The sequence below is a fragment of the Montipora foliosa genome, chromosome 13 (assembly GCF_036669935.1).
Source record: "Montipora foliosa isolate CH-2021 chromosome 13, ASM3666993v2, whole genome shotgun sequence".
In the NCBI taxonomy this organism is placed as follows: Eukaryota; Metazoa; Cnidaria; class Anthozoa; order Scleractinia; family Acroporidae; genus Montipora; species Montipora foliosa.
This window is the reverse complement of record NC_090881.1, coordinates 31,097,467-31,119,654: the sequence shown is the minus strand read 5'-3', so window position 1 is coordinate 31,119,654 and position 22,188 is coordinate 31,097,467. Positions and strand designations below refer to the sequence as shown.

Sequence of the window (22,188 nt, the reverse complement as noted above, 5' to 3'; positions counted from 1 at the left end):
ACAGGCTAGTGCCTCGCGAATTTTAGCGGCTGCCAAGCGAGATCGTTTATCCTAGGACGACACAATGTCGTTATGTACCTCATTTTCCATTTCCAAATTTTGCTTGATGCTTTCTCCAGTATCAAAGAAGAGCAGAGCTTGAATGGCGTCTATTCGACCTTGCATCGCACAACAGTGAATAGGCATTAAATCCTGATCAAGAGAACATCACAAATTATTACAAAACAAAACGCGCACTAAACAAGCGTGGAGACTAAATTTAAAGTAAATGGAAGGCGGGCGAGTCGAACCCGACTGTTTGGTGAAAGTCTTACTGTTTAATAGAGCGGTTTTCAAATGACAATCGAAAGTAATTACGCGATTGCAATTGCTACGCTTAGCGATTGGTTTAAAAATCTCGCACCAGTTTATCAACCAATGAAAAGGAAAACCAAAACCAATCGCAACTCGCACGCGCGATTTTCCCGCGCTTTGAGCAAGTTACACGGAATTGCCACCAATTTGGATTGGTTCATTGCGCCGTTTGCACCTGCTGTGATTGGTCGAAGTAATTACTTTGGTATTTGTTTTACGACATATTTTTCAGCCTTCCTTTGCCGCTGTCCAGGCTACTCAAGGAACTGCAATGATCATTCTCGCTTAGAGGCTTCTGGAAGGCAACTAGCTAGCCATAGATAATCATTCGACCAAATCTGGTTTTTGGTGATGCTGGAACGAGGAACCATTACCACGATCGGATGGCATTTGATTTCAGTCACTCGTATCCTTTTTTAAAAAGGACAAAGGGAAGAAAAGGAAAGGAATTTTATTTAACTGTCAAGTCGTTCTAGCGCTGGAGCACTAATTGGGGACACTGTAAACCGAAACTAACAATTAACGCAAATCAAGTCAAATGTTGGTTTTTGAGGAAAGGGGAAACCGAAATACCCAAAGAAAACCTCTCTGTGCAGAGTAGAGAACCAACAAACTCAACCCACATATGACGCCGAGTCAGGGAAGCGAACCCGGGCCATATTGGTGGGAAGCGAGTGCTCTCACCACTGCGCCATCGTATCCCTGCACCCCACAAGACCTTCACATCATTAATTAACTTTAGTTGCTTAAAGTTATGCTCTGTGAAACCAAATATATTATGACGATGGACCTTATGAAGAACGTTCAGTAAACAGGGAGGTACTGGCCCGTCGAGAATATATGGCCAAACTGGAAAAATGTGCGGCAAAGAGAAGCTTAACCAAAAGTAACGAGTGTATGTGCACTGCCACCTTTGTTTCCACTTACTTGGTTATTTCTGATGCTCAGCGGAGCTTCTTTCATTAACTATAAAAACAGCAAATAAATGTTCTTAATATGAAAGAGATTAAACGACTGATGGATCTGCACAAACCACTACATACACGTTGGTTTGTTGCTAGCCTACGTGTAGCCGTACCCTCCCCCCGAAGGAACAACGGGGTGAGGGTACGGCTACACTTAGGCTAGTTTGTTGCAGACTCCGGATGGTGAGACTGTTGACCAGGCAGTGATAAGAGAGGTTGAGCTGTAGCTAATCTTACCATCTTTTCAATACACTCTAAGTCTGTTGCTTCTCCACTCTCGCCGTAACACTTCACGTGCAATGGAGTGTTGCCATCATGGTCCACACTATCGATGTTTGATCCTGCTTCTAACAGCAGCTAAAAAAAGGCAAAAAGACCAGACGTATCGTTATCTGAAAGATTACAGTTCACAATGCAGCCAGGTTGACAATCAAAGATTGGTTTATTCTACTCCGACTTAAAATGAAAGCAGCTTAAAAAATACATTTCAAGACCCGACGTTAAGCCGAAGTGGCATAGAACTATGTTTCTATCGTGATATGATTAGTGTCGATAATCACGGAGGGCCCGCTAACCTGGAACATCCCCGAAATAGTTTACACAACATTCCCGAAAGCTTAAATAAGCAAAGGTCAAAAAACGACGGTCTCTCAATGAATGAACCGAGGGTTACGATAAGGAATGCATTACCTCAACGGTGTCTGCATCTTTGGCTCTGTGCAGAGGTGTGGCACCTTTGTAGTCCAGGACATTAACATCTACACCTTCAGAGAGCAGAGTCTGGAAAAAAGGAACTCGTCAAAGAGAGGAAAAAAAAAGCTGCGTTTTGATCATTTTGTGCCGTTGAAATAAGCCAGTGTTTTGTTTATGGTAGAAGTGCACTTTGCTATTAAGCTTGTCCACAGACATCCCACTCTAATAAACTGCAAGAAACAATCAAACCTCAACAGGAACCCAACTGGCGCATGAGGCCTCGGGACCATTGAAGACCAATCCACTCAGTGGCCAAAGCGGGATTGGACCCCAAATTCCACGCAGCTCCCAACTCCAATTTAATTGAATACTGCAGCTGCAATGTGTCTAGGATTACGCTCCATTGTTTTCGTTATGTATTTTTTTGTGCTTAATGTTTTCTAACCAATCACGAGAGCCGATGTAAGAGCTGCGTCCTGACCTTTGATGGTGTTTCCAACTGGTTCCAACAATTTCAAGGTAACCGCAATGTTACGGAGAAATGTTATAGGAGAAAAGGGGGTCACCGAGTTCGTTTTTGAGATATAAGCACTTAAACACAAAATATAGGGCGTTTTTGGATGATTCTTTTGTTCCCATGGTAACCTATTACGTCACATTAATGAATGCGTCTTGTTAAGCACTTATTGGTGTTTCATGTGGTATCATAACATTGCCGTTAAGTGAAACAGGTGGGTAGATTCAATCGTTCCAAATAGTACAACTTATTGAAAGTGTTAAAACTGGTTTGAGCTCCTTAAACTGAAATCAAATTTGTTGCGAACTTAACCCAATCGAAAACAGGAAGCACGTTCTCAAACATTTAGGTACCACAAGTACCTTGATAACTGGAATGGCGCCAAAAAAGGATGCTGTGTGAAGGAGAGTGCTACCGCTGATACACCTTACAAGGAAAGAAAACAGATAACAAAATTCACAAAACTTTGAAATGAAGAAAACTCTCGAAACTTATACTTGTTTCGAAACCCAAGATTAACAGGGGAGGGCATCGTTGGCGAATCGATCCAAAACTGTTGAGGAATGAGAGCTGGCGAAGTAAATTGTTACATTTTAAAAAAAGGATCACCAATTTACATCACCCAAAGAATATTCAACTCTTGCTATGATAGGTACCTGCTTCGCAAACTGGCCAGCATTTTCTCCCTCCTGTGGTGTGCATCCACCACTTCAGTCAGTTTCTTCGTGTCTCCTGATATTAGTGCAGGAACAAGTTGCTGCCATTCTTTGTATTTACCTGGAATTCGAAAATCAGGGAAGCACTTGGTTTTTTATAAATTTTTGTTCTCAAATATGCAGGGATTCCTTGGAATTAAAGAGGAAGAGGAATAGATTGGCCATAATGTACATGTTTAATAATGGTCTTGCTGAAATAGATAAGCACAAGTATCTCATTCCAGAATTCCAAGTGCACACAAGTCGTTATCTTCATAATTTGGCATATAAAGTTGCTTCGTCCTCTACAATCTACCACAAATTCTCATTCTTTCCATGAACTTTTAAAGATTGGAACAGCCTGTCGCAAAGCATGGTCGAGTTGCCATCCTTGGCCTCTTCCAAGGCCCGATTGGCTAATCACTTTTGAAACCAAGAAATGTAAATACTAATTTGTTTATTTATCATCATCATCATCATCATCATCATCATTATTATTATTATTATTATTATTATTATTATATGGAAACCCTGACCAATTGGAAGAATCGTCTTTATAGATGGAGCCAAGTAATGGAAGAAGAAGAAGTAACATAAGAAAGTTCAGCTTGCAATACCTTCCAAGAATTTTTTTAGTTCACCATGACGCATGAGATCAAAGGCTGTTTTGCTACTCTTGTTCCTTTTCATGACTTCTGCTCCCCACTCAATCAGAAGCTATGATAATGAGACATGAAAAAAAGTACTGACAATGAACTATTGTGGCTAATTACAAGACTTCTGAGGTGCAGAGAAGAACAGGGGTGGAATAAACCTCTCCATTCACTGTTCCCAAGCCCCACCCTATTGTCCCACACTCCTTGATAAGCTCCCAACTCCCTCTCCCCTCCCCTGTCTCTTTCGTTGGCTTAATGCTCTTATTACAATGTTTTGTCTTACTCGTTGTAGTCACAATTACCGTACTTTTCGTGGGTACCTGGGTGCAGTTGTGAATTTTTTTAAAGCAAAGTTATAAACAGTCAGAATGAAACGTCGTGCAACACAAGCAAGTTCACACATTGCAGGGGCACCCAACAAGAATATAGTTCAAAACCACTTAAACATAGCATTGTATTTTAGTATTTAAACGGTAGATATGGGCACATTTTTATCTGTTTGGATTCCCTAGCTGAAAGTCTAGTGATCCGAAAATTATAGAGATCAATACTTACCTTCAGCCAAAAAAGTCTCCCGAAAATTCTAGGTAACCTTTTTAGGGTAAACATCCGTTAAAAATGGGCAATTATACCATGTTTTAGATGTTCGAAAATCCAAGGACAGGCAGGCAAGCACGGAATGTTACAACAAATGTTCCGAAAATTCAAGATCTCAAATCGCCTTCCGAACAGATAGTTTCCGAAAATTGACGTGGGCTTCCCCTGACATTGTGGACCATTTGCATATATATTATTGAGTTTTAAGAGACGATCTAGCACTCTTGACCTTTTTTTGACATGCCAGAACATATTCCCTCACCTGACAGATCTCCTTGTGCAAGCTCTCAGTGGCCAGGAAAAATGGCGTGTTATTATGATTGTTGAACATATCAATATCGGCACCATTCTCCAGAAGATAGAGAACAATATCCTGAAATAATAGAGGAAAAAATGTCCCGTCAAAGCTTGTCCGGCTAAATCGCACTTCAGTATGAAAGTTCTTATTATGAAATTTCTTAGTAAATCTGCTTTTCTTTGTCCCTGAGTGGACCCATTTTCATTACTAGTGTTAACGCCAGAATGGATCGCATGGCAACAAAGAAGATACTAAAAAGTTCACTTTCGTAAAGAGATCTCAATAAGAGAATCTGAAACTGAGAAATATCTGGTACTTACGAAATGTCCATGTCTACAGGCCATGTGAAGAGCAGAGTTGCCTGAACCGTGTTCTTTTGACTTAATGAAATCCTTGTCTGCATTGAAGAATGCAACCTGTTAATTACAAAACAAATGGATTTAGTGGCTCTTTTTATACAAGAGGACTCCCCTGAGAGTCAACAAGACGACTTATACAAAATAAGAGAGGTACTTAACTTCACACAAACTTAACGTCGGACATGCTTCGCCATTTACATACAGTAAGACAAATTAGACGTCTGAGATTAACTTAAAACGTTTGATTCGTCGAAATTCAATACGTTTGCCCAATTTCCTGTAAACAGACTGAATATCTCAGATTGACACATTTGAGGTGCTTTAGTGAAGTTTCTCGTGACGTCACCCGTTGTTATTAATATGCCAACCAGAAGCTAACTGGCTGTAGAAACAATGATTTTTGTAAAGTTGTGCAATGGATGGCAAATTTCAATACCAAAAGAAAGGTTACGTCAATGTTTGTAAACACAAAATATTGCTAATACGGAATTTTTTAAACATCAGGCATCTGATTGGTTTAGACGGCTGTGAGAGGGGGGGGGGGGGGGCGGCAGGGTTTGTTCGTCAAATCACTATAAGATTCAACACAAAAAGACACCGCGTTGTTAGACCGGCTTAAACTGATCCCTCCTTCTTTAGTTTAGGGACATACATGTACAACCTAGATAAACACGCTGAATTGAAGAATAACTCTGTGTTGTTTGCCCAGGATTGGGAAGGAGGGGGGGGGGGGGGGTTATTTCAGTATAACACGCACCAGTTTTTGTACAGTATCCAGCTCTCCAGTCTTTGCCGCCTTAAATAACAATCTCTGACATTGCAGTGTTGTCCCAGGAAATATCTGGTACAAAAACCTGGAGATAAATGAAAGACAATTCCAATCTTTTTTATGTTGACAACAATTATACCGAAAAGGTCATTGTAGATGAACTATTGAAAACGTTCTGATCACCATAACTGCAGGAAGCCTGCGAGCATTAAAAAACAGTCATTCAACTAAAACAACAGCACTGGAGAAGAAAAAACTATTGTGAGAACGACGCAATGTGACTCTACAAAGCTTCAATGGCAACCAAAATGGCAGACAAGAGTAGGCTTGAGACAGTCTCTCTTTCTTCAAAGCTTTAAAATAATATTACTCTTTTGAATGAAAAATAAAACAAAGGGCAAATGTCCACTTTCCCTGAGGCAGTTGTCTGGATGTGCAAATGAGCTTTGTTTCCAAAGACACTCACTGGTTCTGTGTAAACTTGCTACGAAGGGCTAATACGTGAAAGGTCAGCTTTTTAATCTCCCTTGGATGTTCGACTTGTTCTCGTCAACTCAGCTGATACTACCAAATTTCAGTTTTTATTTGTAAGTTGTACAATCCAAGAGGGTTTCCACTGACAATACCACTTGCTAGCATGCAAAGGTCAACACCTGAACTCTTCACATACATTTAACACATCAAGACTGATGACAATTTGCTAAGGCTAAGTATTGAAATGTACTAGGTTATAGCCACATATTCATGAAAGTAGTCTTCAGGTAGGAAAGATTAGAATCTCAGGTTGGATAAGCTAGAGCCAATCTTTCCCATTTAATGAAGGTTGTGGTACATTTAGCTGCACGTCCAACAGCATCACCAAACATACATGTCCATGTATGTTGAGTGGAAAGCAACATTAAATTAACCCATTCCCATACAACAGATAACGAAAGACAAAGAACTTACATGGATCCTGCTTTTAACGTTTTGTTTCTTGATGAACTTTCAAAGTATATCTGCAATGAAGAAAAAGCAAATATTTTAAACAAATTCCAATCTCTGTCTGAAGCTAAAAAGTCCACTGAAACTATATTCAGCAATAGTGAAAAAAAATCTGAATCTGTATCCATATTTAATACTTTTACCTCATATTTTGAATGATCACCACTCAATTCTACAACTTGTTCTTCTTTCAAACCAAGCATCTGTCGCACAGTTTCTAAAATGGCAAGAACATCATATGAATCAAGATAAGAAGATAATTAAGGGAAGTACTATCATCTGGGTGAGTTTAGTCCCGAGAAGGACTTTTTAGGATGACATTGCATGACATTTTGACAACCTGGGTCATCTTAAGAGACAAACGTTTTGTGCAAGTTACCAATAGATGGTAGATAAAGATGACATCTGCTCGGGCTGTTAAAATGTCAGTCAATGTATCCTAAACAGTCCAACTCAGGACTACACTGCTCTTACTTCACTCAATCATGATCGGTTCAAGCCAGTTGTGATAACATAAGAACAATGAATAAGGGATAAAAGTCAGGAAAAGAAGACAAAATACTCACCCTTTTGCTCTGCATTTCCTGCAAAGTCATCATAAAACTCTCCTAAAAGAAACAAGATTACTTTGAGATGCAATTCCACAAGAGACAACAGTTACTCTTACACAAATTATAATTGTGCAACTATTGCTTAGACTAGTGCTCAGGGTCCCTGTAATGCATAATTATTTTGACCAGTACTTTCCTCAAAAACACCTTGGCAATTATCAACTTAGCATTTGGGACAGAAGCCTTACAACTGGGCAAGAGATCAGCACTTACCAGTTTCTTTATCCCTTAACACAAGCTTGCGACCTTTCCAAACAGTTTCATGGACCTTACTACTATAAAAACCTGTGCCACAAGTAAGACTCTGGGTGAAAAGAAAAAAAATAACAAATGAAAGAATTTGCAGAATGAAGCTTATCCTTCTGAGGCATCTGATCTAGATGAAATAAAAAAATGGAACTTACCAGATTAATAACAAGATCCACTGCCAGATCATTTATTGTCACATTCCTGAGATTGAAGTAAAATGTTATCACTGTAAAATCAGAATTGTAACAACTTGTTGACTTGCCAGCTCTACAAAGCACTTAGTCTATCAAACATTCTAAAACTCGTGATGAGAAACAAAAGAAATGTGTTCAAGGCTGCTGCCTAAGAAAATTTTAAAGGGGCCCTCAGAGCTAAACGCTGAGAACTTAGGAGCCCAACATATGAAGTGAAAGGTGTTGCTGTGAAAAAGTAAGGCGCCCAGAGCTATTCTTTGGGAGCCCCAGGCTACCGGGCTCCTGTTAGGCAACAGCCTTGGTGTTATTAATAAATATCTGTACACTGCATATCTGATAAAGATTTCTCTTCATATACATAACGTTTTTTTCGATTTTCCCTGTTAAAATGTCTTGAAATACATGAAAGATATTATGCATCGTCAAATGCTGATTTGAACCCACAACCAATAATGTACATCAGATAAGGCATAGGGTGAGACCCAGATGTTGCCATGGCAACACTCTCGTTTCCATTCCCTCTCTGCAATGAACCCAATATCTTAGATTTTGAACAGATAAGTACAGGCAGATGGTCTCTGACGACTTGAAAGGCAAATGAAATGTGCTGCCCATAATGCTTTACATCTCTGTATGAGCTTACCGAGAGTGAACATGTCTTATTACGATAATAAACGACAAAATCAATCTTGCATTAAATAGACCTAGCAGCAAAAGCGGTTGCCATGGTAACAGCACAGAGGCGATCCTTTTTTGCCTTACTTGACGTAGATTACAGCTGCCAAATTTAAACAACACCCATCCAAAATTTACGGGGAGATATATTCTCAATTTTGTGATTTATTACAGTCGTGTACAGTTTGTGACGTTATCAATTATTGAACAAAAACTTGAATATCTCTGGAATGAGAGAAGATTATTCCAAAATAGAAAACACCATTCTTCATCATTGTGAAAGGTCTATAAAGTAAGTAAAAGATATTTTTTACTCAATGGGCACTTTACATGTAATGAATTAATTAGAAAAATCTTCAAAGTAATTTACGTGTAGTGTGCAACCCCTACTTCTAGCCTTACTTTTCTGGTTTTGACAACTGATCGAGCTACAAAAATCCAAACTCTGGCCTTTGCAGCCCAGATAGCCAAACATGGACAAAAATGAATGCATGAAGGAACTTGCATTGAATGGAGGGAGATTGTGTCAATACTTATAGTGCCCTACGTAGTGCCATGAAGTGGCTTGCATCAGTAGCTCTAAGAGTTTGACAAGCTTCATGTACCAAAACACCATTCTTAAAAGCATAATTATTATCATTACCAAGGCAGACTATGTGTAGAGAAATTATAACTACCTTGGAACCTTGACAACATCAAATCTTTGCACAATTTTTTCTGCAACTATTGCTCTGCACTGTAACAAGAAACAGAAATTCATTTCCTTTGCTTCATGTAAAATACGGACAAATGGTTAAACGGGCACTGTCATGCTAAATTTGCCGTTTTAGGTCAAAAATGGGTAATAATCTAAATTAGTAATTAAGCTAACACATACAACATTCCTGACAACCCACTGACAAGATATGAAATATATTTATTGCACAAAGAGTTATTGGTATTTAATCCTTGGCGACTTTCTGCGGACACCATCTCCGCACTTGAAAAAACTGGCCAGTTTTTTAAAATTTCAATCCATTTCCATCCTCTCCATCAATGGATGCAAATATAACAAAGAATAGCTTCAGTACACTTCAATAGTTATTGGCAACAAAACTACACCATTATTTTTTGGTCTTCATTGATGCAAAGATGTATGTTTGACTGAAATAGCGTGACACTGCCCCTTCAGTGCTCATCCCATACCTTGATTTGTATCTCAGCCACTTGTTTCATCCAAATGTTACACTTTGCAATGTCATAGTTCTGCTCTAAAAACTGGATTTCTGAGATAAAACGATAATTTTATATTATTGTTACAGTAGTTATTAGACCAGCTACGATTTTGCAAAATGAAATACATGTGATGAAATGGTATATGAAATGAATCATATGTGAACTGCGGATATGAAATCAACTGAAGCTATGATCTTCGCAGTTATGAGAGCAATTTTTGCAATTGCGTAGAGAGGCCTGAAAAATTCAAGACTTCAACAGGGTTTGAACCTGTGACCTCGCGATTCCGGTGATCTGGTGGTCATGGGTTCAAACTCCGTTGAGGTCCTGAAATCTTCAGGCTTCTCTACGCAATTGCAAAAATTGCTCTCATAACTGTGAAGATCATAGCTTCACTTGAAATACATGTATGACCAATCATAGCATGGAAATAGCAGCCCATAAGGGCACCAGTTGCTCAGTTGGTTGAGCACCGAGCTGCCATGCGGAACGTTGTGAGTTTGACTCCGGCCAGACCAACACTCAGGGTCTTATAATAACTGAGGAGAAAGTGCTGCCTTGTAATAACATCTGCAAATGGTTAGACTTTCAAGTCTTCTCAAATAAGGACTATAAACCAATTAGGCCCCGTCTCACAAACGTCTTTCACATTCTTAAGTTCCCTGTGGGATGTTAAAGAACCCACACACTATTCGAGAAGAGTAGGGAGTGAATTTCCGGTGTTGTGGCTGTCCTTCGTGAGTGTAAAGGTGGGTGGATATAGCAGGTCCACATCAGCAGTACAGCTGCCAATATTTCAACCTGCTCTAACAAATAAATAACAAACAAACAAATGAAGAAAACAATAACAAGGCAAAATTTGTCACTTTGCTTCCAGCCTTTAACTGTTGACCTTGTAAAAAGCAATCTTTACTCAAACAACACTTACTTACCTTCTTCATAAACAGACAATAGACTGTCAAGTTCCTTCTTTCTCTTCAGATCCTTTACATTCGTAATCAGAGAAGGAAACTGTTCTATCTCATCTCTAATCCCAATTTTCAACACATTCAATTCATCCTGTGAGTAATGAAGAAGATGTAACAATAATTTAACCAAACCATTGCAATGGAATAGTTGGATCAGCAAGCATTAATTTTGCAACGAGCTGCAGCACTTACTAATCTTTTAAGAACTGCTCTGGATTGTCGATACTTGTATCCACTCATGAATAAAAAGGCAAAGTAACAGCACACAGACATAACGTCACCCTAAGAGAGACACGGAAACTATCAGCAAGGGATAATAAGTTTAATACCTGTAAACAAATACCAACAGTTCATCACTTTTACCACATTAGCTACAACACTGAATGAAATAAATTTATTTATGTGAAGTGCAGGTAAAAGACAAAAGGGAGAAAAGATCCTCACACTTATAAGGACAATTTAAGCACCTATAGACACCTCAAAAATTCATGGGGCTTCATATTGGGATTCAAACCCATTCATGAACTCTGCGATGCCAGTGCAATGCTCTAGTACATAAGGTTGGCCATGAAGGGCAAAGCAACAACCCTGCAAAGCATGACTTTAAACCTGTTCTTACGCTACAATTACCTAGCGTTCTTTACAGTTTTGACAATCCAGACAAGAAAGGCTAGCAAACTCCAAATTATGTGGCCCTGGTTTAGTTCTCAGATTAATCAGAGTCACATGTGGGTTGAGTTTGTTGGTTCTCTTCTCTGCTCCAAAAAGTTTTTCTCTGGACATTAATTGTTGATTTCAGTTTACAGTGTTCCCAATTAGTGCTCCTGTGCTAGAAGACTAGAAGAGACACTTATAATAAAGAAAGTTCCTTCCTTCCTATGTTCAGTGCAGCATAAAGGTTTGAAAATCTGAAATCTGAAAATCTGTTGGCGTAAGAGCAATGGCATGCAAATTACATTTATTTACATTTATTTTGGTACCCAATTCTGTTAGGTCTAAACTGACAACATGTTCGATTGTGTCAGCCCAACGTGATGATCATTATGTTTTGCACTAAAACAGTATCAGACGACAGTCTGGCCAGAATACACAATAATATTATGCATCTATGTCTGGGTATTCTAGAGCCAACAATTCAAAAAGCAACAAAATGTCCCAACAACAATAAAACTGCAGGATCAACTTCGAAATCAGTGCTTTAAAAATTCTGTTATTGTAAAGCTTACCTCAACTAAGTCTTGTGAATCAAAGGGATTCGAAGATTTAAACATTTGGTTTGCAGTTGTCAAGGCAAGGTTTATAGTCCACCTGAAGAGATACACAAACTGGGTTAACACTTGGTGTAACATTTTATTCAGTATCAAATGTGGGCACGGATCTCGGACTCACTCACTCAAAAAATGAAATGACAATACAGAGCAGTTCTCAGGAGTCAGGGTGGCTTAGTGGTTATCTATCGGGCCTCCCACCACTGCGAGCCGGGGTTCAATTCTGGCCTCAGCCAGCATGTGGGCTGAGTTTCAGTCAATCTCAACCTGACTCGAGGGTTTTTCTCCGGGTACTCCGGTTTTCCTCCCTCATCAAAATCGACTCACAGCTAATTAACATCTAGCTGTGGTTCTGTGCTCCAACATCAAACATGGACTGTATAGCGGCAGCCAGAGGCGCCTTTGTATGCTTTCAGTCCGATTTCGTGAGCCGCGCCCTTCGCAATTCAGTCCTCGACTGCAAGTAAGGGTGATTAGCACTAGCAATATTTATTTATTTTATTTATTTTACAGTTCTCTTACAGATAAAAGCTATTACAGACTCTCTTGAACGCTGACTGGTTGACCAAGACTGGTTAGAAAGAAACATTGAGAAAATGAAATTCTCGATACTACCACCCACCCCAAAGGAGCATAAACAAAACTAATGAATCTGTGTTCACGGACTTATCATCAACAGAGACTTATTTTGTGTCTGTATAGACAAGGCTCTCATCACGTAAGCCAAATGACCCCTGAGAGTGAGCCTTGATAGATTTTATTCTGTCTGGGGAAGGAAGGGGGGGAGGATGGAGGTCCTAGGGCGTTTGAGGTGTGAATAGGTTAAGAAAGGCTGTCCTATAGCTATTTGTTTGCTAGAACAAACAAATCTGCCACTAAACAGTCTTACAACACTTTCATCTGACAGAACAGACCAGCCAGACTGAGCATTTGGAAGGCTTAACACTTAACTGTAAAACGCCTTCAAATTAACACACTTCCAGAATGATCTAAATTACATGTATATGTTGTAGTTCAATTTGCACTTTAATTTTCTTTGGTACAAATTGTTTTTGAACTGGTACAAAATGTATTGGACTGGTACAATTTTAATTTGTGCTGGTGCAAAAACAGTGAAAATAGTTAATGTTTGTTGAACACAAAGAACACACTTCATTGATAACTATGATTGATAACAGCTGTTTGCCATTCATTTACTTAGTTCAAGAGGTTCCTGAAATAAGGTTTGCTGAGCATTCAGAGCAGGACAAAAATAGCAAGACTTGTTGGAAATACTTAACAGTCTGGTTTGAACAAGAATAACATGAGTGGTTTTAAGCACTAATTACACAATTTAAGCCTAAAGGAGGGGAGAGGGAGGGGTAGGAAAATAGAAGGAAAGAAAGAAATAACATGTTCTTTTTTAGACCCCCTAAAAACCACGCCCCTGTTTTTTAACTATACCCCAAAAAAAGGAAAATTCCTTTTATAGACAGTCCGAAGAAAGGAAAATTCCTTTTTTAGACAGTTGATAAAAATAAACCAGTACAATTAAAATTGTACCAGTTCAATATATTCTGTATCAGTTCAGAAAAAATAGCACCAAACGAACTAATTGTACAACAACATATACACGTACAGAAGAATGCGAGGGATTTCCATGTAAGTGTTCTTTCAAAATTGCTGCATTTTATTTGTAAACTGATGGGTCTGTATGGCCAGTTCTGACAAAAGGAAAGCGCCCTTAGATTATTAGTTTACCTACCTATCGTTTAGTAAAACTTCTGTGGTGAAGGTTTCTGGGACAAATGAATTTACCAGAGCACAGAGAACCCTTCAAGTACAATTTAAGGAAAGTCAAAAGTCAAACATCAAAGAACTAAGAATAGCAAAAGCCAACAAATTGAAAGCAATCAACTAGCTATGAATGTTGTGCTTCATTTTATGAAACTACAGTCTTGTCTAAAATAGCTGGAAAATGACAAAGTGGAAGATGGTGGCCTTCATTGTCACACCTACCTGCTGTCTGTTAAGTCACTTAAACTCTGAAAACACACAACAATAATAATAATTATTAGAATATCACTAAAGTCAGTACACTGTACTGCCCACAACTTGAACATTATTTTAACCATAATCTTAGCAATAACTGTTAGGGTATTAAGGTGCAGGTGAGTAGTGGTAGAGGCTTGTTGAGTTGTGTTTCTGCAGACGCTCCAGAAAAAAAGGTTAGGTTTGTTTTGCGTACCATGTTGGGAAAAAATATAGCGGTCAGGAAATTCAAAGTTGGGGTGTCATGCATGGGATTGGACGAGAGGGAATGATGTCATAGGACCCAGTTCCCCCACGGATCCTAACAAAAGAGAAAGGATTAGACTTACGTGGGAGACCGAGATCAGGTCGGAAGGAATCCATGTTAAAAGAGGGTAAAGGGAGAAGGGTGATGAAAGATATAGAGGGACGAAAAGAAGGATCGGATGACCTTATGGTAAGGTCTCTGGAAAGGGCGGGAACCCACCAAAAAGAAGACGTGAGAGTTCCACAGTGTTCTCATGAAGGAATGTTCCATAAGGTCCCTACTCAATTCAAAAAACGTTGCCCTGCATGCGCACCCTGTAACACTAAGTGTCGTCAAACCCAGTTTGAAGAGAAGGCGAGCGTTGGCCACATAGTCCAAATTCAGTTCATCCTCAGTGTCCGACAGCAACTCACGGGTGTCCTTGTTAGCATCATCGTTCTTGGTGAGACAGTAACCATAATATTGTAAATGGTTTGAACCCAGGAGTCATATCATTAAGTAAAGTACGATCGTCCGGGTGAGTGTAGTCCTGAGAAGGACTGTTTGAGATGACATTGACTGACGTTTTGACAACCTGAGCGGAAGTCAGGCTCTGAAGATGACTTCCGCTCAGGTTGTTGAAATGTCAGTCAATGTCATCTCAAACAGTCCTTCTCAGGACTACACTCACCCGGACGATCATACTTTACTTAATGAGTAACCATAATGATACATCATGGCGGCTCCCAGCTGAAGTACCTATTTGTTGTAAATGAGTTGATAGTTTCTGTGGATGGAATGGGTATGAATCTCGTACTGTTTTGATTTTCGGGTGGTTTTATGTGCTTGACAATAATATTGTTTTGGCGCAACACCTCATAATTGAGCTGTGCCTTTCCCTCTACATTGAGAGAATGGCCTTTCACTCTACACTCTGTCTTGTCATCATTACACATGTACCCCTAGTTATTGGGTCCGCCCTAACAGAATTCACTTTGTTAGGGATAGGGTTTGTGCTGACCAGATCTGAGTTTGGTGGTGAACTCACGAAGATGCGTACTGAGGGTGATGTCAGGTTAAGCGGGACAATGCACGTCGAGGATGGAATCGGTGTCGTAATAGAGGACCCATTTACCTAGGAGTTCCAAACAAGCAAAACAGGTGATAGTCTTCTCTCCGGACTCCTGTCGGACGATGACTAAAATTTACATGGTGCGCATGTGGGGCACTGTTTTTTGAACTGAGTAGGGACCTTATGGAACATTCCTTCGTGCAAACACTACGGAACTCTACTTTGTTTGTATATATTGTATCTATTATTAAATGAGACTTTTTCAATATTCAAAAACATGTGTCTCATCTTCTTTTTTGGGGGGTTTCTGCTTTTTCCGTGGACCTTAGCAATCCCCAGCTTCGATGAGGTCATCCCATCCTCCTTTGCATCCCTCTATATCTTTCATCACCTTCTCCCTTTACGCTCTTTTTCAACATGGATGCCTGCTGAACTGATCTTGGTCTCCCACACACGTCCAATTCTTTCTCTTTTGTTCGGATCCATGGGAGAACTGAGTCCTATGAGATCATTCCCTCCTGCCCGATCCCATGTGTGACACCTCAACAGTGGTTCCGCTGGAAGATGGATCACAAAAATTATCAAGAATATCGCTCAAAGTGTGACAGCGACATGATTCAAACTTGGCATGAGTAATAACCCTTAAGTAAGGTGCAAGATGGTGCAGAGTATGACGTAATCATGGCAACAATTTTGGCTCCAGTCCCTTTTGATTATAAATGATGTTTCTTAATTTCCTCTCAAATCAAGCAAGACAGACAGTCCTGCTCAAAAGACACATAAAGCCCATGTTGCTGTAGGTCTCCTAATCAACTCATTGAGTGTGAATGAAGGTTTGGTTAAGACAAAAAGCGGAACACCAGTTCTGCACAACCTTGATCTGGAAGCAAAAAGGTTGCCATGGCAACTGTACAAAGGGTGTCACTTTATGTGCTGGCTGATAAACATTACTATTGCCAAGTTTGAAGAGAACTGCGGTAATATTTCCAAGGATATTTTAGATTTTGTGATTTGCTTTCCCCTTGGAACAACTGATGACGTCATCAGTTTCAACACAAAAACCTTAATATCTCCCCAATGATATGAAATATTTTAAAAATGAGAACACCATGTTTCCTTTCTTCAAAAGATATTTCAAATAAGCCTTGGTTATTTTTTGTTTCAATAGGCACTTTAATAGCTACACTGACTACTCAATAAATATTATTCCAGTTGAATTTCTTTGCAGTGTACTTAATCACCATGGAGACAGAGAACGCCTACAAACTTGCTTTCCTTGACACTGCAGTTTCAAGAGAACTGGACGGCCACTTCACCACCAGCGTATACAGGAAGCCTGCGCACACTGATCAGTACTTAGCGTATGATTCCCACCACCCGCAATCACTAAAATGCGGGATTGTCAAGTACCCCTACAAGCAAGCCAAACATCTTGTAACAAAACCCTCTGTTATCTCCAAGGAGAAGAAGCACCTGTCTTCTGTTCTTGTCTGTTTACCATTTTTCTTTCTTGCAGGTAACCACCAAGTCCAGGAAACCGAGTAGCAGTGCTGAGCCCACGATCAAGTCCAAGTCTGCTGCGGTTTTACCCTATGTCAAAGGCCTATCCAAACAACTTTGCCAATGCCTACAGCAACAAGGCATACGCACTGTTTTCAAGTTGGAGACTACATTAAGATCACATCTAGTACGACCAAAAGACGCTGTCGAACTGACTAAACAAGATGGCGTGGTTTACAGGATTCCCTGTGAATGTAGTAAAATGTAGATCGGCGAGACTGGAAGACCTATCCAAGATAGAATCAAAGAACATGAGCAAGACATACGACTTGCCCGTACCCAGACCTCCGCTGTTTCAGAACACGCTAACAACGCCTGACACAGCCCTCTTTGGGACGAAGTAAAGTTTATTGGTCGTGATCCTCATTGGTACACACACAGGGTCAAAGAGACAATTCACATAAGACTTCACCCTAAAAACATCAACAGGGATAGTGGAATAGAAATTCTGGAAGCATGGAAGCCCATGATCAAGAAGCACAACAACAGCAGAACCGTACGATAGTGGACTGCTGAAGGAACAACACACCGAAACAGGGAGGATCGAAATGCATCAATTACAGCTGCTGAAAACCAAACAGTCACAGTGGAGCATCCTGCTTAAAAGGTGACGCGTAACCAGTTGACCTCATCGCCTGATGAAGACTAGCAGTATGCCGTGGAAATGTTGTGATCTACATCACAAATGACCACATCGTGAGACAAATGAGAACACTTTATTATTATCATAATTTTTATGATAAGGGCCTTAACCCTTTGACGTCCAAACCGGCTAGACTTAGTATTTTACTCTGTCTAACACCAGACTATTTTACTCGTCAATGGGGAACCCCTGGGAGTCAATGGGTTAAGACGCTTCATACCTACCAAAACACCCCTGGTAAGCTTGCGTCCTTCTCTGTTCATTTTGAGATGAGCATTCACCATGTCCAGAATGCAATACTCTGGAGATGGAAAGTTCATTGATCTGCGCCTCTTGGTAACCATATCATCTGACTTGCTGATATTAAACATAATTTAAATTAATCTGTATCATTAGAAAACCTTGATCATAAGGGAAAAAAAGAGCCTTTAGATCAACTTATAGCCTAGTACATGGCTTGGTATTAGCATGCTTCAATCAATCTTAAGGATCATCAAAATAATTAAATGGCAGTTGGTGGGCCAATAATGCCATGTTGGTGAAAAAGAGAAATGCTGTTAACATTAGAGTCAAGGACCAGGAAAACTTAAAATTGTCACCAGAGAAAACTAAATATTACTGTCATCGATGTCATTGACAAAAATTAATAATATCACCACCAATGTGAGTTTAATATTGTAATCCCCCTCGATAAGCCTTGGTGCTTTTGGGGAAAATCATGAGAGATATGTTTAAAAAATAATTTAAAAACCCTTTAAAGCCTTTAAAAGCTCTCAAACTTTTAAAACTAACAAAGCCTACCAGTAGATGTATCTATTATTAAATGAGACTTTTTCAATGTTCAAAGACATGTGTCTCATCATCTTCTTTTTTGGGGGATTTCTGCCATTTCCGTGGACCTTAGCAATTCTCAGCTTCCAACGTACACTGCCTCTAAAGGCCACAGATTGATTATTCTTTTCCTTATTTCTGTTCTTGCTTGTAGTAGTCAATTAAAGCTTTCTGTCACAATTGGGTGAGCAAGACATGTCCTCTCTACAAAAGGTCAGGGTGACAGATTTGGCAGATATGAGTGATATCTCAGTTTAGAACAAAAAGACCTACCTAAGACTTGTGGGACTTTCTGGGGGTAACTGACAAAAAAGAATAATCAAATTATTATAAATAGGAGTGATCTTCTGCAGATATTGGCAAGTTCAGATTCTTTAAGAATCATCACTGAAAGTAGTTTTTCCAACACTGCAAAACCTTATCAAATGAAATAGGGGAGGAGGGGGTGGGTGTGGCAGGGACTCCACTGCTTGGGCCCCAAGAAGCAGCCTCATTGACAGCAGTCACTGATTGAAAGCACAACAGATCAACAGACTCAGGCAATTACTCTGGATACCTCAGTTAAAATTAATGAAATGAACATCCTTCATTTATGCCAGATGGAAGTGAAGAACATATTGGCTAACTGGCATCTCCTCAGCCAGGGAAATGGGTTTGGTCATACCTTGGGAGTATCCACTGGCGTCTGAACAAGTGATTTGGATCCAAATCCTTGCAGCATGGACCTCTCTACTTTGTGTGTTGGTGTTTTTGGTGGTGGAGGAGGTGGTGTCCACTTGAAAAAGTAAATTTAAACAAGAAAAAATGAATAATGTCAATTGTTATAATTTTTCCCAAATTTAAACCAACGATGGACAATTATTATTTTTAAAAATACTATTTAAACTGTATTATATAAGATTTATCGCCTTTAAGATGTTGACAAGTAAATTGTATCAATGAATAATAATATTATTTACATTGTAATTCTGTCCAAAATTTATGAACTTACTGAGAAAGCCTTGGATGTAAGTATTTGTCCTTGAGCTTGCTGGAGAAATTCAGAACGTTCCCAAACGAACCAAATATCATGACACACAAGACACCACAATAAATCAAATACCTGTAAATGAAAAAAGTCAGCAAACAAAGACACATTTTTGTAGCACTTTTTCAAATTCCACACATAAAAAAGTGAACTTTACCTGATCTGCACATCTCATAGCAAACATTCTGGAATCCACATGTGTGGCCTTGGAAATAATCTTTCTGTTAAGAATATATTGTTGTTAAATTATAAATGAAAAAGAAAGCACACGGAAAAGATAGTGTCAAATGAATGAATTAGATGGTTGATGTTAACCAAATTTCATGAATGATAAAAATAATAATAATTACTATTAATAATTTGAAATTACCGGTTCATAAACTAATTGCAATTTTGAGATGCCAATACGGCATTATGCTTGTAGTTTTTGGAGAAAATATACTACAAGAGAGAAATGATCCTCCCACGTGTTGAAAAATATTTAACTCGTTCGCTGCGCTCTCATGAAATGTTTTTCAACACTCAAAGAGAAATTTCGTATCTCCAAGCGGCCATGTAATATTCTATTTACTATTATAAACACCAATGAAATGAAACACGAAAGGCATCAAAAGGCGCGATTTTTGAATGTAACCATAGCAACAGTGATCATTTCACATGTGAAGATAAAATCTTTTTGCGTGAAAGCTCACTTGGTAGTTCATTGGTGTTTATATAATAAAACATATTCTTGTATTGGGCGGCATTGCGAAGAGACAGAGCCAGGGGTTTCATTGGAAGCTGGTAACTGGGGGTATACTGCCATCTGTTTGTCAGAAATTTGCCTCTCACCACTGGCTACTCTGCCTTGATTTTCACTCAAACCCTTGTAAAAGACAAGAGTGGTCACCGCTTACATTGATTAGCCCAGGGCCATCTACTGTACTTCAAACGTTATTGATTAGAAACCCCTGTAGAGCACAATACAACTGTATTTTCTGTATGCATCGAAGAGAGAGCTATAGACAAAAGAGCGACTGAAGTGATCCTCATGTGCACTTATCTGGACAAGTTAAGCAATAATTGTCTGAGGTCATGGGTTCTTTTTCTGATTAGAGACACTTGAATTTTTCAGGTGTCTACAAGAGCGTTCCTTAAGGACGGTGCCTACTAATTAAACATATTTTTGCCCCGGTGTTTGATTATACAGGAAATGTAGATCTTAACAAGTGTTATTGAAATCCAAAAAGAAAATTGGGGGTAACCACGCATTTTTCAAAGATAAGTCATGAATAATATTTGTAAAAAGCTCTAAAATACAAAGCAATTTATGGCATTCTTTCTCAAATTGAAGCTTAATTATCTCTCAAAAATGCATGGTTACCCCCAATTTTCTTTTTGGATACCAAGAGTACTTACTAAGATCTACTTTCTCCGGATAGTTTTAAACCGCGCAAAAATATCCCTGTATTAGTAAGCATCAGCGATAGGAAATCCGAGTATCTGGAAATGCGCAGAACGTATGCGCAATAACAATGGTAGGCACCGTCCTTAAATTGTCCATATACAAATGTAAAGTGCGAGGATCGTTTCTCTTTTAGTTTTGTAATAATATATCTCCCAACATTACACCACCAATTGATTTAATGCGGTACTGACAGAAATTAGTTTTCTATCACAATCTATCCATTACATACATGCATAAATAAAACAAACAAAAAAATCATTTTTTTTGCCAGATCAACATTTCAATTCTCAAGAGTCAAGGTCAACAGTTACATGTAACTGCTGTTTCTTATTTTTTACACTTTCTTAACAATTTACAGCATTGTGGATACATAGATGTACAACCCATTAACTTTCTTTGATAATCTTAACAATTCCACTAAATTTCAACTTACGCATTTTTCAGCTCTTTTACAATCCATTCAACTCTTGTAATTTTCTGTTGTTGGGTCAATCTGTAATTCATGATGAAACTATCATGTGAAAATTATTTTTACATGCCACATGCTTCTGGTTAAATGACCAGGCCATCCCTTATCACAGGAACAGGGGTTGACCCTTTTAAGGTTGTTAATTAAACTTGGAGATTTTTGACTACCTGATCGTGGACATGGTGGAAAGGACAGTCTTCTAATGGACCCAAATAATACTGTAGTTGGGTCCATTAGGTTATTAAAACTATCCTTATTTTTGCCACCCTCTTACTGCTACATTAATTGCCATATAACATAAAAGACAATAGATACAGTGATTGCTCAGCCCTAACACCTACATGTATGTGGGTGTACATGCAGTTTGCACTGACTATAATTATAATTTTAAGCAAATTGTAAACTTACCCATCAAAACTTTGTAGCTTTTCCAGGGGTTTACCAGTTAGACCTGACAAAGTCAAAATATGGAAAGAATCATTTGGTTGCATCAACTGAATTGATAGAAGTTAATTGACGACCAAATGAAGATTAGAAAACTGAAATGTTGAGCATCAACCCTTGATATCATGAATTTGATGAGTCAGTTTGATCTTTGCACAGGAAATCAACCAGAACAAATCAAAAGATGAATTAGGCTATCTGAGTTCTTATATAGTTTACTGTCCCTGTATGATGTTCATATTTATTTACATTAGGGGTTTACAAAGTGAGATGAAGTGATGACATATATGTACACTTTCCTGAAAGTGTTTGAGCCACCTTAATTATATAAGAATAAATTTGACAACATTTCATGCTATATATAGAAGCAA

At 38.9% G+C, this 22,188-nt stretch overlaps 1 protein-coding gene across 2 annotated transcripts in view; it reads right to left on the bottom strand.

The window, feature by feature from the left end:
- The window catches only part of LOC137982092 (uncharacterized), a 34,714-nt gene that overhangs the window by 10,976 nt on the left and 1,550 nt on the right, over positions 1–22,188 (bottom strand). For both annotated transcript variants that reach the window (XM_068829139.1, XM_068829140.1), the window contains exons 3-31: positions 21,782–21,824; positions 21,338–21,397; positions 19,615–19,678; positions 19,422–19,532; positions 19,095–19,205; positions 18,704–18,732; positions 17,824–17,956; positions 14,066–14,091; positions 13,812–13,880; positions 12,026–12,107; positions 10,992–11,081; positions 10,764–10,890; positions 9,802–9,881; positions 9,294–9,352; positions 7,903–7,948; positions 7,712–7,802; positions 7,454–7,495; positions 7,031–7,104; positions 6,852–6,901; positions 5,892–5,988; positions 5,096–5,191; positions 4,740–4,850; positions 3,842–3,941; positions 3,186–3,306; positions 2,892–2,955; positions 2,010–2,099; positions 1,557–1,676; positions 1,282–1,320; positions 79–192 (exon numbers count right to left, since the gene is read on the bottom strand). In XM_068829139.1, the coding sequence (XP_068685240.1) occupies positions 79–192; positions 1,282–1,320; positions 1,557–1,676; positions 2,010–2,099; positions 2,892–2,955; positions 3,186–3,306; positions 3,842–3,941; positions 4,740–4,850; positions 5,096–5,191; positions 5,892–5,988; positions 6,852–6,901; positions 7,031–7,104; positions 7,454–7,495; positions 7,712–7,802; positions 7,903–7,948; positions 9,294–9,352; positions 9,802–9,881; positions 10,764–10,890; positions 10,992–11,081; positions 12,026–12,107; positions 13,812–13,880; positions 14,066–14,091; positions 17,824–17,956; positions 18,704–18,732; positions 19,095–19,205; positions 19,422–19,532; positions 19,615–19,678; positions 21,338–21,397; positions 21,782–21,824 (2,339 nt within the window). The remainder of the gene's footprint in view (positions 1–78; positions 193–1,281; positions 1,321–1,556; positions 1,677–2,009; positions 2,100–2,891; positions 2,956–3,185; positions 3,307–3,841; positions 3,942–4,739; positions 4,851–5,095; positions 5,192–5,891; positions 5,989–6,851; positions 6,902–7,030; positions 7,105–7,453; positions 7,496–7,711; positions 7,803–7,902; positions 7,949–9,293; positions 9,353–9,801; positions 9,882–10,763; positions 10,891–10,991; positions 11,082–12,025; positions 12,108–13,811; positions 13,881–14,065; positions 14,092–17,823; positions 17,957–18,703; positions 18,733–19,094; positions 19,206–19,421; positions 19,533–19,614; positions 19,679–21,337; positions 21,398–21,781; positions 21,825–22,188) is intronic.